At 55.8% G+C, this 18,785-nt stretch overlaps 1 protein-coding gene across 1 annotated transcript; it reads left to right on the top strand.

Moving 5' to 3' along the window:
• The first annotated feature begins 2,061 nt into the window (after nucleotides 1–2,061).
• Nucleotides 2,062–5,532, top strand: LOC127542789 (coagulation factor VIII-like). The gene is made up of 4 exons (XM_051968603.1): nucleotides 2,062–2,379; nucleotides 2,635–2,911; nucleotides 3,295–3,443; nucleotides 4,983–5,532. Exons 1-4 carry the CDS (start codon nucleotides 2,062–2,064, stop codon nucleotides 5,136–5,138), a joined length of 900 nt encoding a protein of 299 aa, XP_051824563.1. The 3' UTR covers nucleotides 5,139–5,532.
• Nucleotides 5,533–18,785: the final 13,253 nt, after the last annotated feature.

Raw genomic sequence — 18,785 nt, 5'->3', positions numbered from 1 at the left:
GATCTTTATTTTATCTTTCCTCACTGTGTCCCCTGCCATCTCCTCTAGGTGTTTTCCTTTTTCTCTCAGAGGATTTCTGTGCCTTATCTCTGCCCCAGATCTCCTTGTCCCCTGCTATCCCTTTCTAATTTCCCTTTCCCTGAGCTCCTGATCTTTTCCTATTGGTCTTCGGCTGGATCTTTTCCTCTGACCTCCTCCCATTCTGCTTTCCCTACCACCTCCACTTCCCGTACTTTGGACTCTACATCTCTGTCATCTCCCTGTTCTCTGCCCCTGGTCTCCATAGAGATCTCTGCTGGGATCTCCCTGCCACCTGCCGTTCCTTTCAACTTTCTCCTCCCTTTTCCTAAGCCCCTGATGTCTTCTCCCTAATCTTCCTTGGACCTTTTCCTTTGATCTCCCCCCACGTGACTGTTCCCTGTCATCTCCTCTTCCAGTACTTTGCCCTTTAGGTGTTTGTCATCTCTGGGTGAATCTCTGCCCCTGGTTTCCATGAGGGGTCTCTGCCGGATCTCCCTGCCCCCTGCTGTTTTCAGCTTTCTGCTCCTCATCCCTGAGCTCCTGATCGCTTCCCCTCCATCTCCTTGTGGATCTTTTCTTGTATCTCCCCACCCTGCTGTCTCCTGGCACCTCCCCTTTCAGTATGTTGGACCCCAGATCTCGGTAATCATCCTGTGGAAGTTTTCCCTGCACTCCATAGGGGGTCTCTTTCCCCGACAACCTTTTCTTCTCTTCCTTGGACTCCATATCTCCTCCCCTGATCTCTTTGGGAGATTCCCCCCCCCCCGATCTCCATGAAGGGTAAATTTCACAGATCTTCCTGCCCCCTCCTCCCCCCGCTGTCTTTTTCAACTTTCTGTCCCGTTTTCCTGAGCTCCTGAGCTCTTTTCCCTGGTCTTCCTCTGGTTTTCTCCGTTTTTTCCTTTGATGTCCCCCCACTCTGCTGTCCCCTGGCATCTTCTCTGCCAGTACTCTGCATCTCTATCATCTCCCTGTGAATCTCTGTCCTTGTTCTGCATGGAGGGGGGTCTTTCCCCGGATCTCGCAGTCCCCTGTTGTTGTTTTTAACTTTCTCCTCTTCTACCCTGTGCTCCTGATCACTTTCCCAAGATCTTCCTGTGAATCTCTGCCCGGAAACTCCCAGCAACCTCTTGTCTCCTGAAACCCTTTCTTCCTGTCCTTGGACTCCCTATCTCTTTCCCCTGACCTCCCTGCAGAATGTTGCCCCCTACAACCTTTTCTTCCTGCCTTTTGACTCCATATATATTCCCCTGATCTCTTAGAGGGATTTCTCTCTGATCTACTTGACCCCCCTCTTCCCTCTGCTGTCCCTTTCAACTTTCTCTTTTCCTGATCTCCTGATCTGGTGCCATTGGCCTTCCTGTGATTTTTTCCTTTGATCTCCCACCATTGTGCCGTCCCCTGCCACCGCTCTTACACTACTTTGGGCTCTAGATTTCTGTCACCTGAGAAATGACAAACTGCTCTAGTACCTGTACCAAGAGAAGCCCAGATGGGGTCAGGGAGAGTGGACGGGGCTGAAACGGCGGAAAACCTTCCCGTCTGCAGGCCCGGAGCTTGTCCCCTCTAGGCTAGAGCCCTGAGCTGGGGAGCCCGCTGGGTGCTCCCCGGCCATGGGGGAGGGAGGTGGCCCTCGGCCCCTTTGGGCCTGCTTCTGGTGCCTCTGCCCAGTATGGGCAGATCGCTGCCAAGGTGGAACCCTGTGGCTCTTCACAGGGAAGGGGGATGGACGCGCTGCCTGTCTGCCTCCAAAGCACAGAACCCGGCTGTGAGGGAGCAGTTGTAGGGACACACAGGGAAGGGAGGGGAAGAAGGGGAGGGAGAAACTTCCTGAAGATTGGGGCGATCCTCCCGTGCTGTGGGGAAGGTTTGCAGCAGCCTGGGGGGAGGGGGGCGCTGCTGTTGGACGAAGATCCCTGCTCAGATCTGCGCTCTGCGATCTCCAAGTCAGAAGCAAGGGGGGAAGTGGGACCCCATGAGCGCTGCTTCTGCTGGGTTCGGTGAGTGTCAGGCGGGTACCAGGGGCCAGACCCATTACATATGCCCGAGGCTGTCAGTGTCACTGGCCGGGCAGTAATCCGTGTCGGGGGCAGAGATGGTCTACTTAACCAGGAACGGGCCCAAGGGCCCTCTGGATGTCTGCAAGCGGCCCCTTTTCTACACCTGGGCTGGGATCTGGACACTGCAATGGGCACGAGCACCAGGCAGGAGAGTGGGGAGGCGGGCACAGCCCCAGGGGCCTCGAGGATGGGGGGGCACGAGGGGGTGGAGAGGAGGAAACAACTGTTTGTGGCAGGAGCATCTCGGGCCTGGAACCGGAAGGGTAGGGAGGGCCGGCACGAGCTCCGCAGGCTGAGAGTGGGGAGGGCGGGTGCGGGCACGAGGGCCTCGAGGATGAGCGCCTGGGGGAGGGGGCACGGAGAAGACCGTTTCAGGCACGAGCGCCTCAAGGAACAGAGGCAGCGGGGCCGAGGGAGCGCGAGCGCGAGCCCGAGCTGAGCGGGCACGAGCGCTTCCAGGGCAGAGGGAGCTTGCGTTGGGGCCGAGAACAGGACGGGTCCGAGAGCTGTGACTCGGCTCCCCAAGTTGGGGTGGGGCTCCGGGGGCTTCTAGGCACGCGCCCGTTTGTTTGTAAGAGACCTTGGCTGGCCGGCCGTGGGCGTGGCCGTGGGAAGGGGTGGCTCGGGGTCCCGCGGGCTCCTGGGGCCATTGCCTCGGGTCCCTTCTACGCCCGGCCCCTTGCGGGGCTTCTTTGGGAACGTAGATGCCTCAGGGATCAAAGAAAATGCGTTCGAGCCTCCCATCATCGCCCAGTTCCTCCGCCTGCTGCCCTCTCACTTCAGCGTGCGAAGTACGCTGCGCATGGAGCTGCTGGGCTGTGAGCTGAACAGTGAGTCCCCCGAGCCCCCCACGAGGGACCTGGGTCACGGGGGTCCTGAGGGCGTGACCCGCGGGCTCCGCCAGCCCATCCCCCCCACCCCACCACCCCACCCCCGCTTCTACGCTGCCGGTGCCTGGTATTTGGGGGCCTGGTAGGAGGCCTAGCCCATGCTCCCGTGATGCAGTGGCACTGTGTGATCGCAAACCTCCCGGAGTTCTCCATGGTGCTGGACGTTTCCACCCATCAAAAAATAGCCCTGCCAAATTCCTTCTGTCACGCGGCCGTGATTTGGGGGAAGCACTTGTGTTTACCCCACATTTGAGCATCCAAAGAGACGCCGGGAGGGGCGGCGGCTGGCCACGGGCGCGAGACCTGACCCCCGCCCCCTCCAGGCTGCAGCCTCCCCCTGGGTGTGGAAAACGGAGCCATCTCGGACGCCCAGCTCACAGCTTCGTCCCACAAGGCCAACGTGTTTGCCAACTGGGCCCCTTCCCGCGCCCGACTGAACCTCGAGGGCCGAACCAATGCCTGGAGGCCCCGGGTACGGAACTCCTGAAGGGGGCGGCCTGAAACACCCGTGGGGGGAGAGGACGCGGGGGTGGGAGTCCCGGACGGGGCAGGTCTGTGGGAAAGCGCCGCCCTCCCCCCCACGCACAACGGAGCCAGCGGCCGCAGGCCCCTCAACCAGCTGACTGATCCCTGACTGAGGCGCAAGGGAAGGCTTCGCTCCTGCAGCCCTGGGTGAGGGGAAGACGCGCAGCTTTTCCCACGGTGCCTCACCGGGGGCGGGGGCGGGCTTGCCTCGTCATTGCCGGCGACCCTCCGGCCAGTCCCCCAGCTTCTGGGGGGGAGGGGCTGCCTAACCCTCCACCCTGCCTCACCATCTTAGCTCCAACTCCCTTCCCATCCCGCGCCCGCGGCCCCCGGGTTTTGCGTCGGGGGAAAATCCTCCTCCTGTTGCCCCTTCCCTCCCTCTATTCCTCCCTTCTCCCTCCCCTGTCCCCCCTCCCCTTCTCTTCCTCCCTGTACCATTTGGCTGTAGGGCCCCTCTCTGAGGCCAGAGAATTCTTGAGCTCCTTTGCCTCCTGAGCAGCTGATCACTTTGCTTTAAGGGCCTGGGCTGCGATCTCCGCCCGTGGGGTCTGGAGCAGGGCTCCTCAAACTCCTTAAATAGGGGCCAGGTCACTGTGCCTCAGACTGTTGGGGCCGGACTTTAGTAAGGACAAAAACTATTGTTTTGTGGGCCTTTAAATAAAGAAATTTCATAGCCCTGGGGGAGGGGGATAATCGGCCTCAGCTGCCGCATCTGGCCCGAGGGCCGGGGATTGAGGACCCCTGGTCTAGAGCTTCACTTCCCGAATCTGTACCATGAGGGCTGGACACGGTTCCTTTGGGGATGGCACGAAGTCCCCTCGTCCGATGCCTTGGGTTCTGCTGCCACATCCCAGAAGCACATCCCGACATCGCCCTGGAAATCATTAGACCCCCCACGGTTCAGAATTCGAAACTGGGTCCTCCTGTAAAGGACACAAAAGAGGCGCAGAAATTAGGGAAGAAAATACCGCTTTCCAAACCAGAATTGGTCACTGAGCTTCTCGGAGGCTTCACTCGCCTCCTCTGGCAAACAAGGGCCCTGACCTCAGCCCTGAAGAGTCCTCGCGGTTTCTTTCTCTGACCCAGCAGGTCCCCGTAGGGAAAGTGGGGCCATTTCTCTAGGGCTCCCGTGGCCAATGTCCCCATCACCTCTTCCCCAACGGCTTCCTTTCAGACCCCAGTGGAGACAACTTAGGACTTTTGAGTTCAAGAGCAGTTCCCCTTTCTTCCCACGCAGCAACCCCAGGCCCGTGCTTCCCGTGGGCGGGGACCCAAGGGACCAGCCCCCCCAGGCCTGCTGCTGCCCTCGCGCAGGGGGGGAGGGGAGCCCCGGGGATGGCCACGCAGCCGGCCCCTCTCCCTTACCTCTTGGTGTCAGGTGGGGATGTCTGCCCCTCCTCCCGTTGCTCCCCCTTGGCCGTCGGGTGTCTGAAGCGCGCTGCCTGTGCTTCTCCCTGAGCAACAAGGCACCTCGTTTTTCTTTCAGATCTTTAAGGGAAATCGGGATTATTCCAGCCCCGTGGTGAACCCCGTGGAGCCTCCCCTGTTTGCCAGCCACCTGAGGATCCACCCCTGGCGCTGGGCCAACCACATTGCTCTGAGGGTGGAGGTTCTGGGCTGTGACACTCAGCAGCTGTCCTAAGGGCGTCAGCGTGGGACAGGACTGGCCCCTTCCACCCCCCCCCCAGCTCAGCCACCCTGCGATGAGGGAGGTCAACATGGGCCTGAGATACCGCAGGGCAAGGAGGCCTTCTGGGATTGCTGACGACCTCTGGGCCCAGCCTAGAGAGGAGAAGAGAGGAGGGGGCCCCTCCCTCCCAGCTGTGATCCCCCTCCTTCCCAGCTGTGATCCCCCTCCCTCCCAGCTGTGATCCCCCTCCCTCCCAGCTGTGATCCCGCTGCCTCCCAGGTGTGTCCCCCTCCCTCCCAGCTGTGACCCCCCTCCCTCCCAGCTGTGACCCCCCTCCCTCCCAGCTGTGATCCCGCTGCCTCCCAGCTGTGATCCCCCTCCCTCCCGACTGTAATCTTGGATCTTGGCCTCCCTCACCTGGAACAGGGCAGCTTAGCCCAGAAGAATACTCCAGATTGGGGAGGAAATAAACTGTGCAATGGGGGCTCACCTGTTTTGGGGGGTAGCTGAGGGCTGGGAGGCGGATTATCTGTGACTTTCTAGCATCCCATTAAACATCTCTGCAAAGTGGGTCCTGCTGATGCATGTCCCGCCAGCTGGCGTAGCCTGAATGAAGGCCAGCCGCTTTCCGGCGCTGCTAACCAATAGTGGCCTCTGCAGCGTCACTGCCGGCACTTCTGACGCCTTTCTGGAAGCCTCCTTGGCTGCGTTTTCCATAAAACGAGTGGGACAGAATCTATCTATGAGGGGGCGGGGAACGCAAGGGAGCCAGAAAAAGAAGAGAAAGACAAACAGACAAGAGAGGAGGAGAAGGAAGAGGAGGGATGGAGAGCAGAAAAAAGAGGAGAGAGAGAGGGAAAGAGAAAGAGAGAGAAAGGGGTATGGGAGAGGGAGATTTAAAAAAAGCTCTCTCCTCTCTTTGGCCCTAGTGAAGGGGAAAGTGGCAATGGGCCCTGGAGAGAGCAATGGACCCCTGGAGAGAGCAATGGACCCCTGCAGTGGGTAATGGACCCCTGGAGAGGGCAATGGACCCCTGGAGAGGGTAATGGACCCCTGGAGAGAGCAATGGGCCCCTAGAGAGAGCAATGGACCCCTGCAGTGGGTAATGGACCCCTGGAGAGGGCAATGGACCCCTGGAGAGAGCAATGGACCCCTGCAGAGTGCAGAGGGGTCAGAGCTGAGCTCCAGAGTAGGGAAGGGGGAACAGAGACCATCAGGGAGCCAGAGGGGAGAAGGGACAGAGGTTCTAGCCTCTAGCCCAGCCTGTAGAGCAATTATTAGGGCAGACATCCCAGGCCAAAAGGAGCCTGTAACCTCACGACCAGTTCTGGTCAGAGAAAGTCCCTGGCGGGGACTGAGCAGAGCTCACCAGCTGGCTGGCGAAGACCAAGGCCGGCAGCGTCCCCTGTCCTTCCGACTCAGCGCCAGGAGCAGTGGGGCTCGGGCCAGGGAGGCAGCGGCCACACTCTGCCACGGATCTGCTCCTTCCCAGAACCGGAAGCTTGTCGGCCCTGACTCCGAGCTACTCCTGAGAGCCGCGAGTGATGCTCCCCGAGGAAGCGGGAGCCGCCGGCCCAGCCCGGACCTTCCCGCCACAGCGCCAAGGCCGAAGTCGGGAAGAGTGTCTGGAGGATGGGCCGCCCCCAAAACAGCTCCGCTCTGATGAGCCTGAAAAAGGACAAAGGAAAATGTCAGGAAAAAACAACCGGCCTGGAGAGGAGATGGAGGAGAAAAGCGTGAGCATCAGCCGAGCGTCTGAACCCAAAAAGAAAAAGCAAAAAGAATCCTAGGCGCAAACTGTCCCGCTGTCTGAGAAGCGGAAGGCCCAGGGGACACAGGATCGACCCGGGACCTCCAGGGAAAACCAAAGGAAACGTCCCGGGGGCATCACGGCCAACATGCAGGCCCCGGGTGAAAGAGACGGGCTCCGTGTGGCATCAAGGTCTTTAATAACCCGAGTCCAGCTGCCTTTCTCTGTCCCCTCACCGGGCTCCTCGCTGGGTACCCGTGGCCCGGCCAAACGGCACGTCCCGCGGTCCCTCAGATCCGGCTCATGGGTGACAGTGTGAGGGAGGAGAAGGCCCGGGGTGGGCAGCGGCCATGCCGCTGGTCCCTTTCCTCTCCCAACCCCCCGGGGGAAGGGCCGCCCTCGGGCCATCGCTCATGCGGGCAAGGACAGTCACCTGAGCCTTCGTTTTCTACCTCAGTTCTGGCCGTCCGCCCCCGCGGCCCTGCTCTCGGCTTTGGGATTCTTCCCCAGCATCTCTCCCGTGAAGGGGGACCCGTGTCCTGTCCGGGACCGAGCTAGGCCTGGGTCCTAGAATGCGGCCCCCACGTGTCCAGAACTTCCCTCCACACCCAGGGAAGAACAAAAATGATCTTTCAGCAGCTGGCAGCTGGCTCGGGGCCCTCCGTGCGGGCGGATGCTCAAAGGGCCAGTAGTCTGGGCCCTCCACACCCAGAACCCAAGGGGCTGCTTTGGGAACCTGGAAGGGCTGCCTCCCCTTAGGGCCTGGGGCCCTCTGTGACCCCAGGAGGGGCTTGGTACCTTCTGCAGCCTCCACCCCCCCCACCTGAGCGCTGAGACACACATGGGGACCCTGGGCCGGCCACGTCCTCCCTCTGGCCGGGGAGAAGACAAAGGCCTGGAACATAACGAGGAGTAACCGGGGCCTCCGCCTTCTGGGGCCCCGCGGCCTTGCCTGATCACCCGGTACTCAGAGACTCGCCGGGGATGCCTTCACCTGGGCCGTAATTCCGGTCAGGGTCAAAGGCGTTGCCATCAGCGTTGAGAGCCGGGACTGTGAGGAGCGGCTTTGGGGCCCGCTGAGACTAAGAGCGTTTTCCGGGCTGGTGGAGGAAGGGTAGGGGGCACTGCTTAGGGGACGAGGCGTTCGGTGTGGATTTGGCCGGGAGGGGATGGGGAGGCGGTTTGAGGGAGCTCACATCTGGGCAAGCCTGTGCCAGGACACCGGGGAATCAGGCGGGCGGCCCCGGTGAGCGAGAGCACAGTGGCTCCTCCGTGGGGGCAAAGAGCGTGGAGGCGGGGCACTGGGCCTCATTCGCCAAGGGGGGAAGCCCCGCTTCGTAGAGCCCATTGTCCAGGGCAGCAGGCAGCCCCTGGCTGGAGCTCAGGCTGCTTGGGCTCCGTTGTCAGGGCAACAGGGAATGTTGGCTAACAGACCTAGTGACCTCATAGAGGCTGCCCACTGGTCTCATCCCATCGTCCCGGAGGCTCAGCAGCACACTGGGGCCGGAGCCGGACAGGACCTGAGGGCAGAGGAAGACCACGACCGATCTTGCCTTGGGGGAGCGCTCACCACTTGGAGTCACTGCTGTGGTGAGTGCCATTCACCGCCAGGGTGGGGACCAGGGGAGGCCTTCTGGGAAATGGGACCTCCTGGGCTTTTTAGGGCTTTTTGAGAAAATCACTTCCCAGGCTTCAGTCTCCAGAACTTGAGCCTCCCCCCCCCAGATTATCTAGTTTGGCCCCAGGGCCCAGAGGTGGAAAGGGGCAATAGTTTGCCCCTAATCCCACCAGTCCTACATGGCACCTCCCATAGCAGAATCCAGGAAACCCTTCAGACTTCTCTAAACCTCCAGACCTAACAAAATAAATTCATGCAGAGAAACCAAAGGCTGCATGGGAACATCCCCCAAAGGCTGCATGGGAACGCCCCCAAAGGCTGCATGGGTGACCAATGTGGAAATGTGTTTCTTTTTTCATTCAAGCTTTTTGTTTTCAAAATGTCCCCGTGGACACTTTTCAGCATCCACCCTTAACAAATCCTTGTGTTCTAATCTTCCCTCCCTCCCCCCACCCTTCACCGTAGACCTCAAGAGGCCCAATGTATGGCAAACATGAAATAGGTTCCAGAGGATTGTATCTGTTCGGCCTCCATTGCTGTCTTGGGGAGGGGGGAGCAAAAGGGAGGGAGAAAACTTTAGGACACAGAGTCTTGCTAAAATCAGCGTCACAAAGTTCCCTTACACGTACTGGGCAAAACAACAAGCTAGTGGACCCGGCTTTAAAAGACTGGTGTGGACATGTACCAGCGAAGGCCCCGCTCTCCCCGGAGCCTCACTTTCTCTATCCACAAACCGAGGGGGGGGGCATTGTGGGAAGGCCGCTGGGGGTACATGACCCCTCCCCAATTGCACAGCCAGGAAGGAGTGAGTGTCGGCGCTCGCGCCCCCCCCCCAGCCCGCGCCTCTCACCCCACCATCTCCACCGCCCCAGGGGCCTGGTCTCGGAGGCCCCTTCCAGGTCGGAGGTTCCGCGCTCCCGACAGATCGGGTCCCACGCGATTCAGCCGTGACCTCCGCGTCCTTTTCTGTCCTCAGACCGCCGGCCGCAGCAGCCTATGCCGGGCCCGAGAGGAGAGTGAGCCCTTGTGCGAGAGACGCATGAAGCACTCTCTGTTCAAGAGCAGCTTGCTTCTTCTCTACCTGACCCTCTTGATCTCCTGCTACCCCTACCTGGAGTCCGCCATCTACTCTCCCCCAGCAACTTTTATCGAGGCGGTGAAAAAGAAGGCGGTCCACAAGGCCCTCCTGAGACGCATCCTGGCTCTCAAGCATGATGGTTATGCCTTCGGCATCAGCCCCAAGTACGGCTCAGTGCAAGACCCCCTGAGTGAGTTTCTCAGCGCAGTGTGAGGAGGGAGGCAGACGTGCAGCAAGCGCCACAAGACCCGGGCCTACTCTCTCACTATGGTTCCTGCCATTGTTTTCTCGCGGTTCAAATAAATCATGATGTCCTGGCTGGGCTGCTTCGCACTCACATCTGGGACGGGCTGGGAAGGGGGGCCGGGCGTGCGGACCACCACCCGGGAGAGCCGCCGTGTCTCCGGCACCCGTTACCTTGCCGGGCGCCGGTGGGCACTTGTCTTCCCTCATCCCTACCACCTCCCCGGAGCTTAGTGGCATTCTTATGCCCGTCTTACAAGAGAGGAAACCGGGATGTAGAGGCATCTGCCAGGGTCATGATCTAGTGAATGGTTGGGGCTGGATTTGAATTCAGATCTTGCTGGCTACAAGCCCCAAAGCCCCCTTGCCCCCAAAGCCCTACCCCTGGCTGCTTTCGTTTTCCCTGCACTCCCCACACTGTGTCTGCTGTGCCCATAGACTGAGACTGGCCTTATCCAGGAACTGCCTTAAGAGGGTGGGCAAAATGGGAGGTGAGGAGCCTCAGCATGGCCATTGAGGGGTCATCGCTGACAGGATCAGGCCTTCCCCGGCTGAGGAGATCTGCCACCGACTTCCCTGTGGATCTCTGCCCCTGGTCTCCATGGATGATCTCTTCCCCGATCTGCTGCCCCCTACTGTTCGTTTCACTTTTCTCCTCCTTCTCCCTGAGCTCCTGATCTCTTCCCATGGATGTCCCTGTGTAACTTTTCCTTTGATTTTCCCGAACTCTGCTGTCCCCTAACTTCTTACAATACTGTGGACTCTAGATCTCTGTGATCATCCTATGCATCTCTCTGTGAGCATCCTGTGGATTTCTCTGTGATCATCCTGTGGATCTCTGCCTCTGTTCTCTCTTGGGGGTGTCTGCCCTTTCTCCCTGCCCCCTGCTGTTAAATTTCTCCTCCATTCTCCTGAACTGCTGATCTCTTCCCACTGATCTTGCGCATTTTTTCCTTTGATCTCTCCCCACTCTGCTGTCCCCCATCCCCTCTTCTTTCAGTACTTTGGACTCTAAATCTGCTGTCGTTCCCTGTGTGTCCCTGTCCCTGTTCTCCATGGCGGGGTTTCTGCCCATTCACCCTGCTCCCTGCTGTTTGTTTCTACTTTCTCCTCTGTTCCCCTGAACTCCTAATCTCTTCCCCCTGCTCCTCCTGTGAATCCCTGCTCGGGATCTCCCTGCAACCTCTTACCTCCTACCAACTTTTCTTCTTCTCCCTTGGACTCCAGCTCTCTGTCTCCTCCCTATGGATCTCTGCCTCCAATGTCTATAGGGAGTCTCTTCCCTCTGATCTCCCTGCAACCTGTTGCCCCTTCAATTTCCATTTATTTCCATGGGGTGAGGAGACCCTGCCCCGGTTCTTCCTGTCCCCTGCTATCTCCTTCATATTTGTCTTCCTTTCCTTTGAGCTCCTCTTCCCATTGATTTTCCTGCGAATTTTTCCTTTGATCTTCCCCCACTCTGATGTCCCCTGCCACCTCCTCATCCAGTACTTTGGACTCTAAATGTCTGTGTTTTCCCTGTGGTTCTCTTCCCCTGTTCTCCATGGGGAGTATTTTCCCCCTGATGTCCCTGAAAACTTACCCCGGACAACCTTTTCTTCCTATTACTTGGTCTCCAAATCTCTTCCCCTGATCTCTTTGGGGGGTTCTTCCCCTGATCTCCATGAGTGATCTCTTCCCCGATCTGCTTGCACCAGCTGTTCCTTTCAACTTTCTCCTCCTTGTCCCCAACCTCCTGATCTCTTTCCATTGACCTTCCTGTGAATCTTTTCCTTTGCTCTCCCCCACTCAGCTGTCCCCTACCTCTTCCCTTTCCATACCTAGGACTCTAAGTCTCTGTCATTTCCCTGAGAATTTCTTCCCCAGTTCTCCATGGGGGTTCTCTGCCCCACTTCCCCGCCTTGTACTTTCCCTTTCAACTTTCTTCACTCTTTTTTTGAACTCCTGATTTTATCCCATGGCTCTTCCTGTGGATCTTTTCTTTGATCTCCCCACACTCTGTTATCTCCTATCACCTCCTCTTCCAGTATGTTGGAGAGCCGGTCTCTTCCATTGATCTCATTCAGGGAGACTGCACGCCTCGCTTCCTGCCCCCTGCTGTTTCTTTCTGCTTTTTCCTCCCTTTTCCTCCTAATTTTGTGCCATTGATCTTCCTATGGATCTTTTGATTTCCCCACACTCTGCTGTCCCCCTCCTCCCTCCTCCTCCAGGACTGTGGATCTCTTTCATCTGCCTGTGAATCTCTGCCCCTGTTCTCCATGGGGGTCTCTGCCCCATCTCTCTGAACGCTGCTGTCCGTTTCAACTTTCCCCTCCCTTACTACGAGCTCTTGATCTCTTCCCCCTTGATATTTCTGTGAATCTCTGCCCCGGATCTCCCTGCAATCTCTTGCCTGCTACAAAACTTTCTTCCTGTTCTTTCGCGCTCCAGATCTTTGTCGTCTCCCTGTGGATCTCTGTCCCTGTTCTCCATGGGGGGTTTCTGCCCCAGCTCTCCCTACCCCCTGCTATCCTTTTCCAATTTTTCTTACTTTTCCCTGAGCTCCTGATCTCTTCCCCTTGTTTTGACTGTGGAATTTGTCTGTGATCTCCCCACACTCTCTGGTCTCTGCCACTTCCTATTCCAGTACTTTGGACTCTAAATCTCTTTGACTTCCCTGTGGATCTCTTCCCTTCCATGGGGAGTCTCTTCCCCCTTGCCCCCTACAACCTTTTATTCCTGTTCCTTGGACTCCAGATCTCTTCCCTTGATCTCTTTGGTGGGTTTATTCCCCTAATCGCCATGGGTGATCTCTTCTTCCCCTGATCTGCCCCTACCCTATTGTTCCTTTCTCCTTTCTCTTTCTTATCCCAGAGCTCCTGATTCAATTGCTCTTGCTGTGGATCTTTGCCTTTGATCTCCCCCCACTCTGCTTTCCTACCACCTCTTCTTTCAGTACTTTGCATTTTAAATCTGTCATTCCCTGTGCATTTCTGCCCCTAGTCTCCATGGTGCGTTTCTGTCCATTGCTCATTCCCCATTGCAGTTGGTTTTAACTTTCTCCTCCATTACGCTGAGCTCCCCGAGGACTTTCCCCTGATTTTCCTGTGAATCTCCCCCAATCTTCCTTCAACCTATTGCTCCCTATAAACTTTTCTTCACGTCCCCTGGATTCCAGATCTCTTAGCCTTATTTCTTTTGGGGGTTGTCTTCCCCTGGTCTCCATGGGGGATCTCTTCCCTGATGTGCTGCCCCCTGCTGTTTGTTTCACCTTTCTCCTCCTTAGCTTTGAGCTCCTGCTCTCTTCCCTTTATTCTTTTTTACAGTTCTTTGGACTCTAGATCCCTGTTTTTATTCTTTTTTACAGTTCTTTGGACTCTAGATCCCTGTAATCACCTTGTGGAACTCTTTTCCTGTGTCCCATGTCGGGTCTCTGCCCTGATCTCCCTGCCCCCTGTTCTCCCATTCAACTTTCTCTTCTCTTATCCTGAACTCCTGATCTCATTCATTGATCTTCAGGTAAATCTTTTCTTTTGATCGCTCCACACTCTGCTGTCCCCTACCACGTCCTCTTACAGTAATGTGGACTCTAGACTTGTCATCCCCCTGTGGATCTCTACCCCTGTTCTCCATTAGGGGTTCTCGACCCAGATCTCCTTGCCCATTGCTACTTTCTCCTCTGTTACCTTGAACTCCTGATCTCTTCCCCCTACTCTTCCTGTGAATCTCTGCTCGGGATCTCCCTGCCACCTCTTGCCTCCTACCAATTTTTCTTCCTCTCTCTTGGACTTCAGATTTCTGTCATCTCCCTGAAGATCTCTGCCCCCCGATCTCCATGGGGAGGGTGTCTTTGCCCCAATCTCTCTGCTCCCTGTTGTTCTTTTCAACTTTCTTCTCTGTTACACTGAGTCTCTTGATCTTCCTGAATTGAGTCCTCTTGATCTTCCTGAATCTCTGCTCCAGATCTCGGGGCAAACTTTTGCCCCTTACAACCTTTGCTTCCTGTCCCTTGGACTCTAGATCTCTGTCCATCATCTCCCCGTGGATCCCTACCACTGTTCTCCATGGGGACTCTCTTCCCCAAAAGTCCCTGCCCCATGCTCTCCCTTTCAAATCTTTCTTCCCTACCCCTAAGCTCCTAATGTCTTCCCCTTGATCTTCCTCTAGATCTTTTCTTTAAACTCCCCACACTCTGCTGCCTCCTGTCACCATTTCTTCAGTATATTGGACACGAGATCTCTTCCCCTAATTTCTTAGAGGGTTTCTTCCATTAATCTCCATGGGGGAGGCTGAGCCCCTCTACCTTCTGCTGTCTTTTTCAGCTTTCTTCCCCCTTTTTCTCAACTCCTAATCCCGTGCCATTGATCTTCCTATGGATCGTTTCTTTTGACCTCCCACACTCTGCTGTTCCCTCCCTCCTCCTCCTCCAGGACTGTGGACTCTAGATCACTTTTATCACCTTGTGAATCTCTGCCCCTGTTCTTCATTGGGGTCTGCCCCTATCTCCCTTCTCCCTGCTGTTCTTCTCAAATTGCTTCTCCATTCCCCTGAACATCTGACCCTTTTCCAATGATCATCTTGTGGACCTTTTTCTCTGATCTCCCGCCACTCTGCTGTCCCCCAGCACCTCCTCATCCAGTACGTTGTACGCTAACACTATGTCATCTCCCTGTGTATCTCTTGTTCTCTTCTCCATGGCGGGGGGGGGGGGATAGGGCAGTCTCTCCCCCCGATCGGCCTATAGGTCTGTGCCCCGGAACCCTATTGGGGGGGTCTCTTCCTCTAATCTTCCTATAAGTCTGTGCCCTGTATATATATGGGGGTGGTCTCTTCCTCGTTATCGTCCTGTAGATCTGTGCTCCAGGTCTCTATGGGGAGGGTCTCTTCCCCTGACATTCCTGTAGGTCTGTGCCCTGGATCATTATTGGGGGGGTCTCTTCCCCTGACATTCCTGTAGGTCTGTGCCCCAGGTCTCTATGGGGGGTCTCTTCCCCTGAACTTCCTGTAGGTCTGTGCCTTGTATGTATATGGAGGGGGTCTCTTCCCTGTTATTGTCCTGTAGGGATGTGCCAAGGATCTTCATGGGGGGGGGTCGCTTGCCCCTGATCATCTTTTAGGTCTGTGCCCCAGGTCTCTATGGGGAGTCTCTTCATATGACTTTCCTGTTGGTCTGTGCCCTGTATGTATATGGGGGGGTCTCTTCCCCATTATTGTCCTATAGGTTTGTGCCCCGGATCTTTATGGGGGGTCGCTTGCCCCTAATCATCTTGTAAGTCTGTGCCCCAGGTCTCTATGGGGGGGTCTCTTCCCCTGACCTTCCTGTAGGTTTGTGCCCTGTATGTATATGGGGGATCTCTTCCCAATTATAGTGCTGTAGGTCTGTGCCATGGATCGTTATGGGGGGGGGTCTCTTCCCCTGAACTTCCTGTAGGTCTGTGCCCTGTATGTAGATGGGGGGGTCTCTTCCCCTAATCGTCCTGTAGGTCTGTGACCTGTGTTTATATGGGGGGGTCTCTTGCCCCTAATAGTCTTGCAAGTCTGTGCCCCAGGTCTCTATGGGGGGGTCTCTTCCCCTGACCTTCCTATAGGTCTGTGCCCTGTATGTATATGGGGGGGTCTCTTCCCCATTATCTTCCTTTAGGTCTTTGCCCTGGATCTTTATGGGGGGGGTCTCTTGCCCCTGATCGTCCTGTAGGTCTGTGACCTGTGTTTATATGGGGGGGTTTCTTGCCCCTAATAGTCTTGCAAGTCTGTGCCCCAGGTCTCTATGGGGGGTCTCTTCCCCTGACCTTCCTGTAGGTCTATGTCCTGTATGTATATGGGGGGGGTCTCTTCCCCTAATCTTTCTGTAGGTCTATACCCTGTATATATATGGGGGGGGGTCTCTTCCCTTAATTTTCCTGTAGGTCTGTGCCCTGTATATATATGGGGGGGTCTCTTCCCCTAATCTTCCTGTAGGTCTGTGCCCTGTATGTATATGGGGGATTTCTTCCCAATTATAGTGCTGTAGGTCTGTGCCATGGATCGTTATGGGGGGGTCTCTTCCCCTGAACTTCCTGTAGGTCTGTGCCCTGTATGTAGATGGGGGGGTCTCTTCCCTTAATCTTCCTGTAGGTCTGTGCCCTGTATATATATGGGGGGTCTCTTCCCCATTATCTTCCTTTAGGTCTTTGCCCTGGATCTTTATGGGGGGGGTCTCTTGCCCCTGATCGTCCTGTAGGTCTGTGACCTGTGTTTATATGGGGGGTCTCTTGCCCCTAATAGTCTTGCAAGTCTGTGCCCCAGGTCTCTATGGGGCGTCTCTTCCCCTGACCTTCCTATAGGTCTGTGCCCTGTATGTATATGGGGGTGCTGACTTCCCACTTATTTTCCTTTACCGCTGTGCCCTACATCTCTATGGGTTCTGTCCCCCTAATCTTCCTGTAGGTCTGTGCCCTGTATATATATGGGGGGTCTCTTCCCCGTTATCTTCCTTTAGGTCTTTGCCCTGGATCTTTATGGGGGGGGTCTCTTGCCCCTGATCGTCTTTTAGGTCTATGCCCCAGGTCTCTATGAGGGGGTCTCTTCCCCTGACCTTCCTGTAGGTCTGTGTCCTGTATGTATATGGGGGGGTCTCTTCCCCTAATCTTCCTGTAGGTCTATACCCTGTATATATATGGGGGGGTCTCTTCCCTTAATCTTCCTGTAGGTCTCTACCCTGTGTATATATGGGGAGGTCTCTTCCCCTGACCTTCCTGTAGGTCTGTGTCCTGTATGTATATGGGGGGGTCTCTTCCCCTAATCTTCCTGTAGGTCTATACCCTGTATATATATGGGGGGGTCTCTTCCCTTAATTTTCCTGTAGGTCTGTGCCCTGTATATATATGGGGGGTCTCTTCCCCGTTATCTTCCTTTAGGTCTTTGCCCTGGATCTTTATGGGGGGGTCTCTTGCCCCTGATCGTCTTGTAGGTCTGTGCCCCAGGTCTCTATGAGGGGGTCTTTTCCCCTGACCTTCCTGTAGGTCTGTGTCCTGTATGTATATGGGGGGGTCTCTTCCCCTAATCTTCCTGTAGGTCTATACCCTGTATATATATGGGGGGTCTCTTCCCCTAATCTTCCTGTAGGTCTGTGCCCTGTATATATATGGGGGGGTCTCTTCCCCGTTATCTTCCTTTAGGTCTTTGCCCTGGATCTTTATGGGGGGGTCTCTTGCCCCTGATCGTCTTGTAGGTCTGTGCCCCAGGTCTCTATGAGGGGGTCTCTTCCCCTGACTTCCTGTAGGTCTGTGTCCTGTATGTATATGGGGGGGTCTCTTCCCCTAATCTTCCTGTAGGTCTATACCCTGTATATATATGGGGGGGGTCTCTTCCCTTAATCTTCCTGTAGGTCTGTGCCCTGTATATATATGGGGGGTCTCTTCCCCATTATCTTCCTTTAGGTCTTTGCCCTGGATCTTTATGGGGGGGGTCTCTTGCCCCTGATCGTCTTGTAGGTCTGTGCCCCAGGTCTCTATGAGGGGGTCTTTTCCCCTGACCTTCCTGTAGGTCTGTGTCCTGTATGTATATGGGGGGGGTCTCTTCCCCTAATCTTCCTGTAGGTCTATACCCTGTATATATATGGGGGGTCGCTTCCTTAATTTTCCTGTAGGTCTGTGCCCTGGATCTTTATGGGGGGGGGGGTCTCTTCCCCTAATCTTCCTGTAGGTTTGTGCCCTGTATGTATATGGGGGATTTCTTCCCAATTATAGTGCTGTAGGTCTGTGCCATGGATCGTTATGGGGGGGTCTCTTCCCCTGAACTTCCTGTAGGTCTGTGCCCTGTATGTAGATGGGGGGGTCTCTTCCCTTAATCTTCCTGTAGGTCTATACCCTGTATATATATGGGGGGTCTCTTCCCCTAATCTTCCTGTAGGTCTATACCCTGTATATATATGGGGGGGTCTCTTCCCTTAATCTTCCTGTAGGTCTCTACCCTGTGTATATATGGGGAGGTCTCTTCCCCTGATCGTCTTGTAGGTCTGTGCCCCAGGTCTCTATGAGGGGGTCTTTTCCCCTGACCTTCCTGTAGGTCTGTGTCCTGTATGTATATGGGGGGGTCTCTTCCCCTAATCTTCCTGTAGGTCTATACCCTGTATATATATGGGGGGTCGCTTCCCTTAATTTTCCTGTAGGTCTGTGCCCTGTATATATATGGGGGGTCGCTTCCCTTAATTTTCCTGTAGGTCTGTGCCCTGTATATATATGGGGGGGGTCTCTTCCCCTAATCTTCCTGTAGGTTTGTGCCCTGTATGTATATGGGGGATTTCTTCCCAATTATAGTGCTGTAGGTCTGTGCCATGGATCGTTATGGGGGGGTCTCTTCCCCTGAACTTCCTGTAGGTCTGTGCCCTGTATGTAGATGGGGGGGTCTCTTCCCTTAATCTTCCTGTAGGTCTATACCCTGTATATATATGGGGGGGTCTCTTCCCCTAATCTTCCTGTAGGTCTATACCCTGTATATATATGGGGGGGTCTCTTCCCTTAATCTTCCTGTAGGTCTCTACCCTGTGTATATATGGGGAGGTCTCTTCCCCTGACCTTCCTGTAGGTCTGTGTCCTGTATGTATATGGGGGGGTCTCTTCCCCTAATCTTCCTGTAGGTCTATACCCTGTATATATATGGGGGGTCTCTTCCCCTAATCTTCCTGTAGGTCGATGCCCTGTATATATATGGGGGGTCTCTTCCCCATTATCTTCCTTTAGGTCTTTGCCCTGGATCTTTATGGGGGGGGGGGTCTCTTGCCCCTGATCGTCTTGTAGGTCTGTGCCCCAGGTCTCTATGAGGGGGTCTCTTCCCCTGACCTTCCTGTAGGTCTGTGTCCTGTATGTATATGGGGGGGTCTCTTCCCCTAATCTTCCTGTAGGTCTATACCCTGTATATATATGGGGGGTCTCTTCCCCTAATCTTCCTGTAGGTCTGTGCCCTGTATATATATGGGGGGTCTCTTCCCCATTATCTTCCTTTAGGTCTTTG

The sequence above is a fragment of the Antechinus flavipes genome, chromosome X (assembly GCF_016432865.1).
Source record: "Antechinus flavipes isolate AdamAnt ecotype Samford, QLD, Australia chromosome X, AdamAnt_v2, whole genome shotgun sequence".
Lineage (NCBI taxonomy): Eukaryota > Metazoa > Chordata > Mammalia > Dasyuromorphia > Dasyuridae > Antechinus > Antechinus flavipes.
Note: the sequence above shows the minus strand (reverse complement) of the source record. Positions and strands in the feature narration are given on the sequence as shown.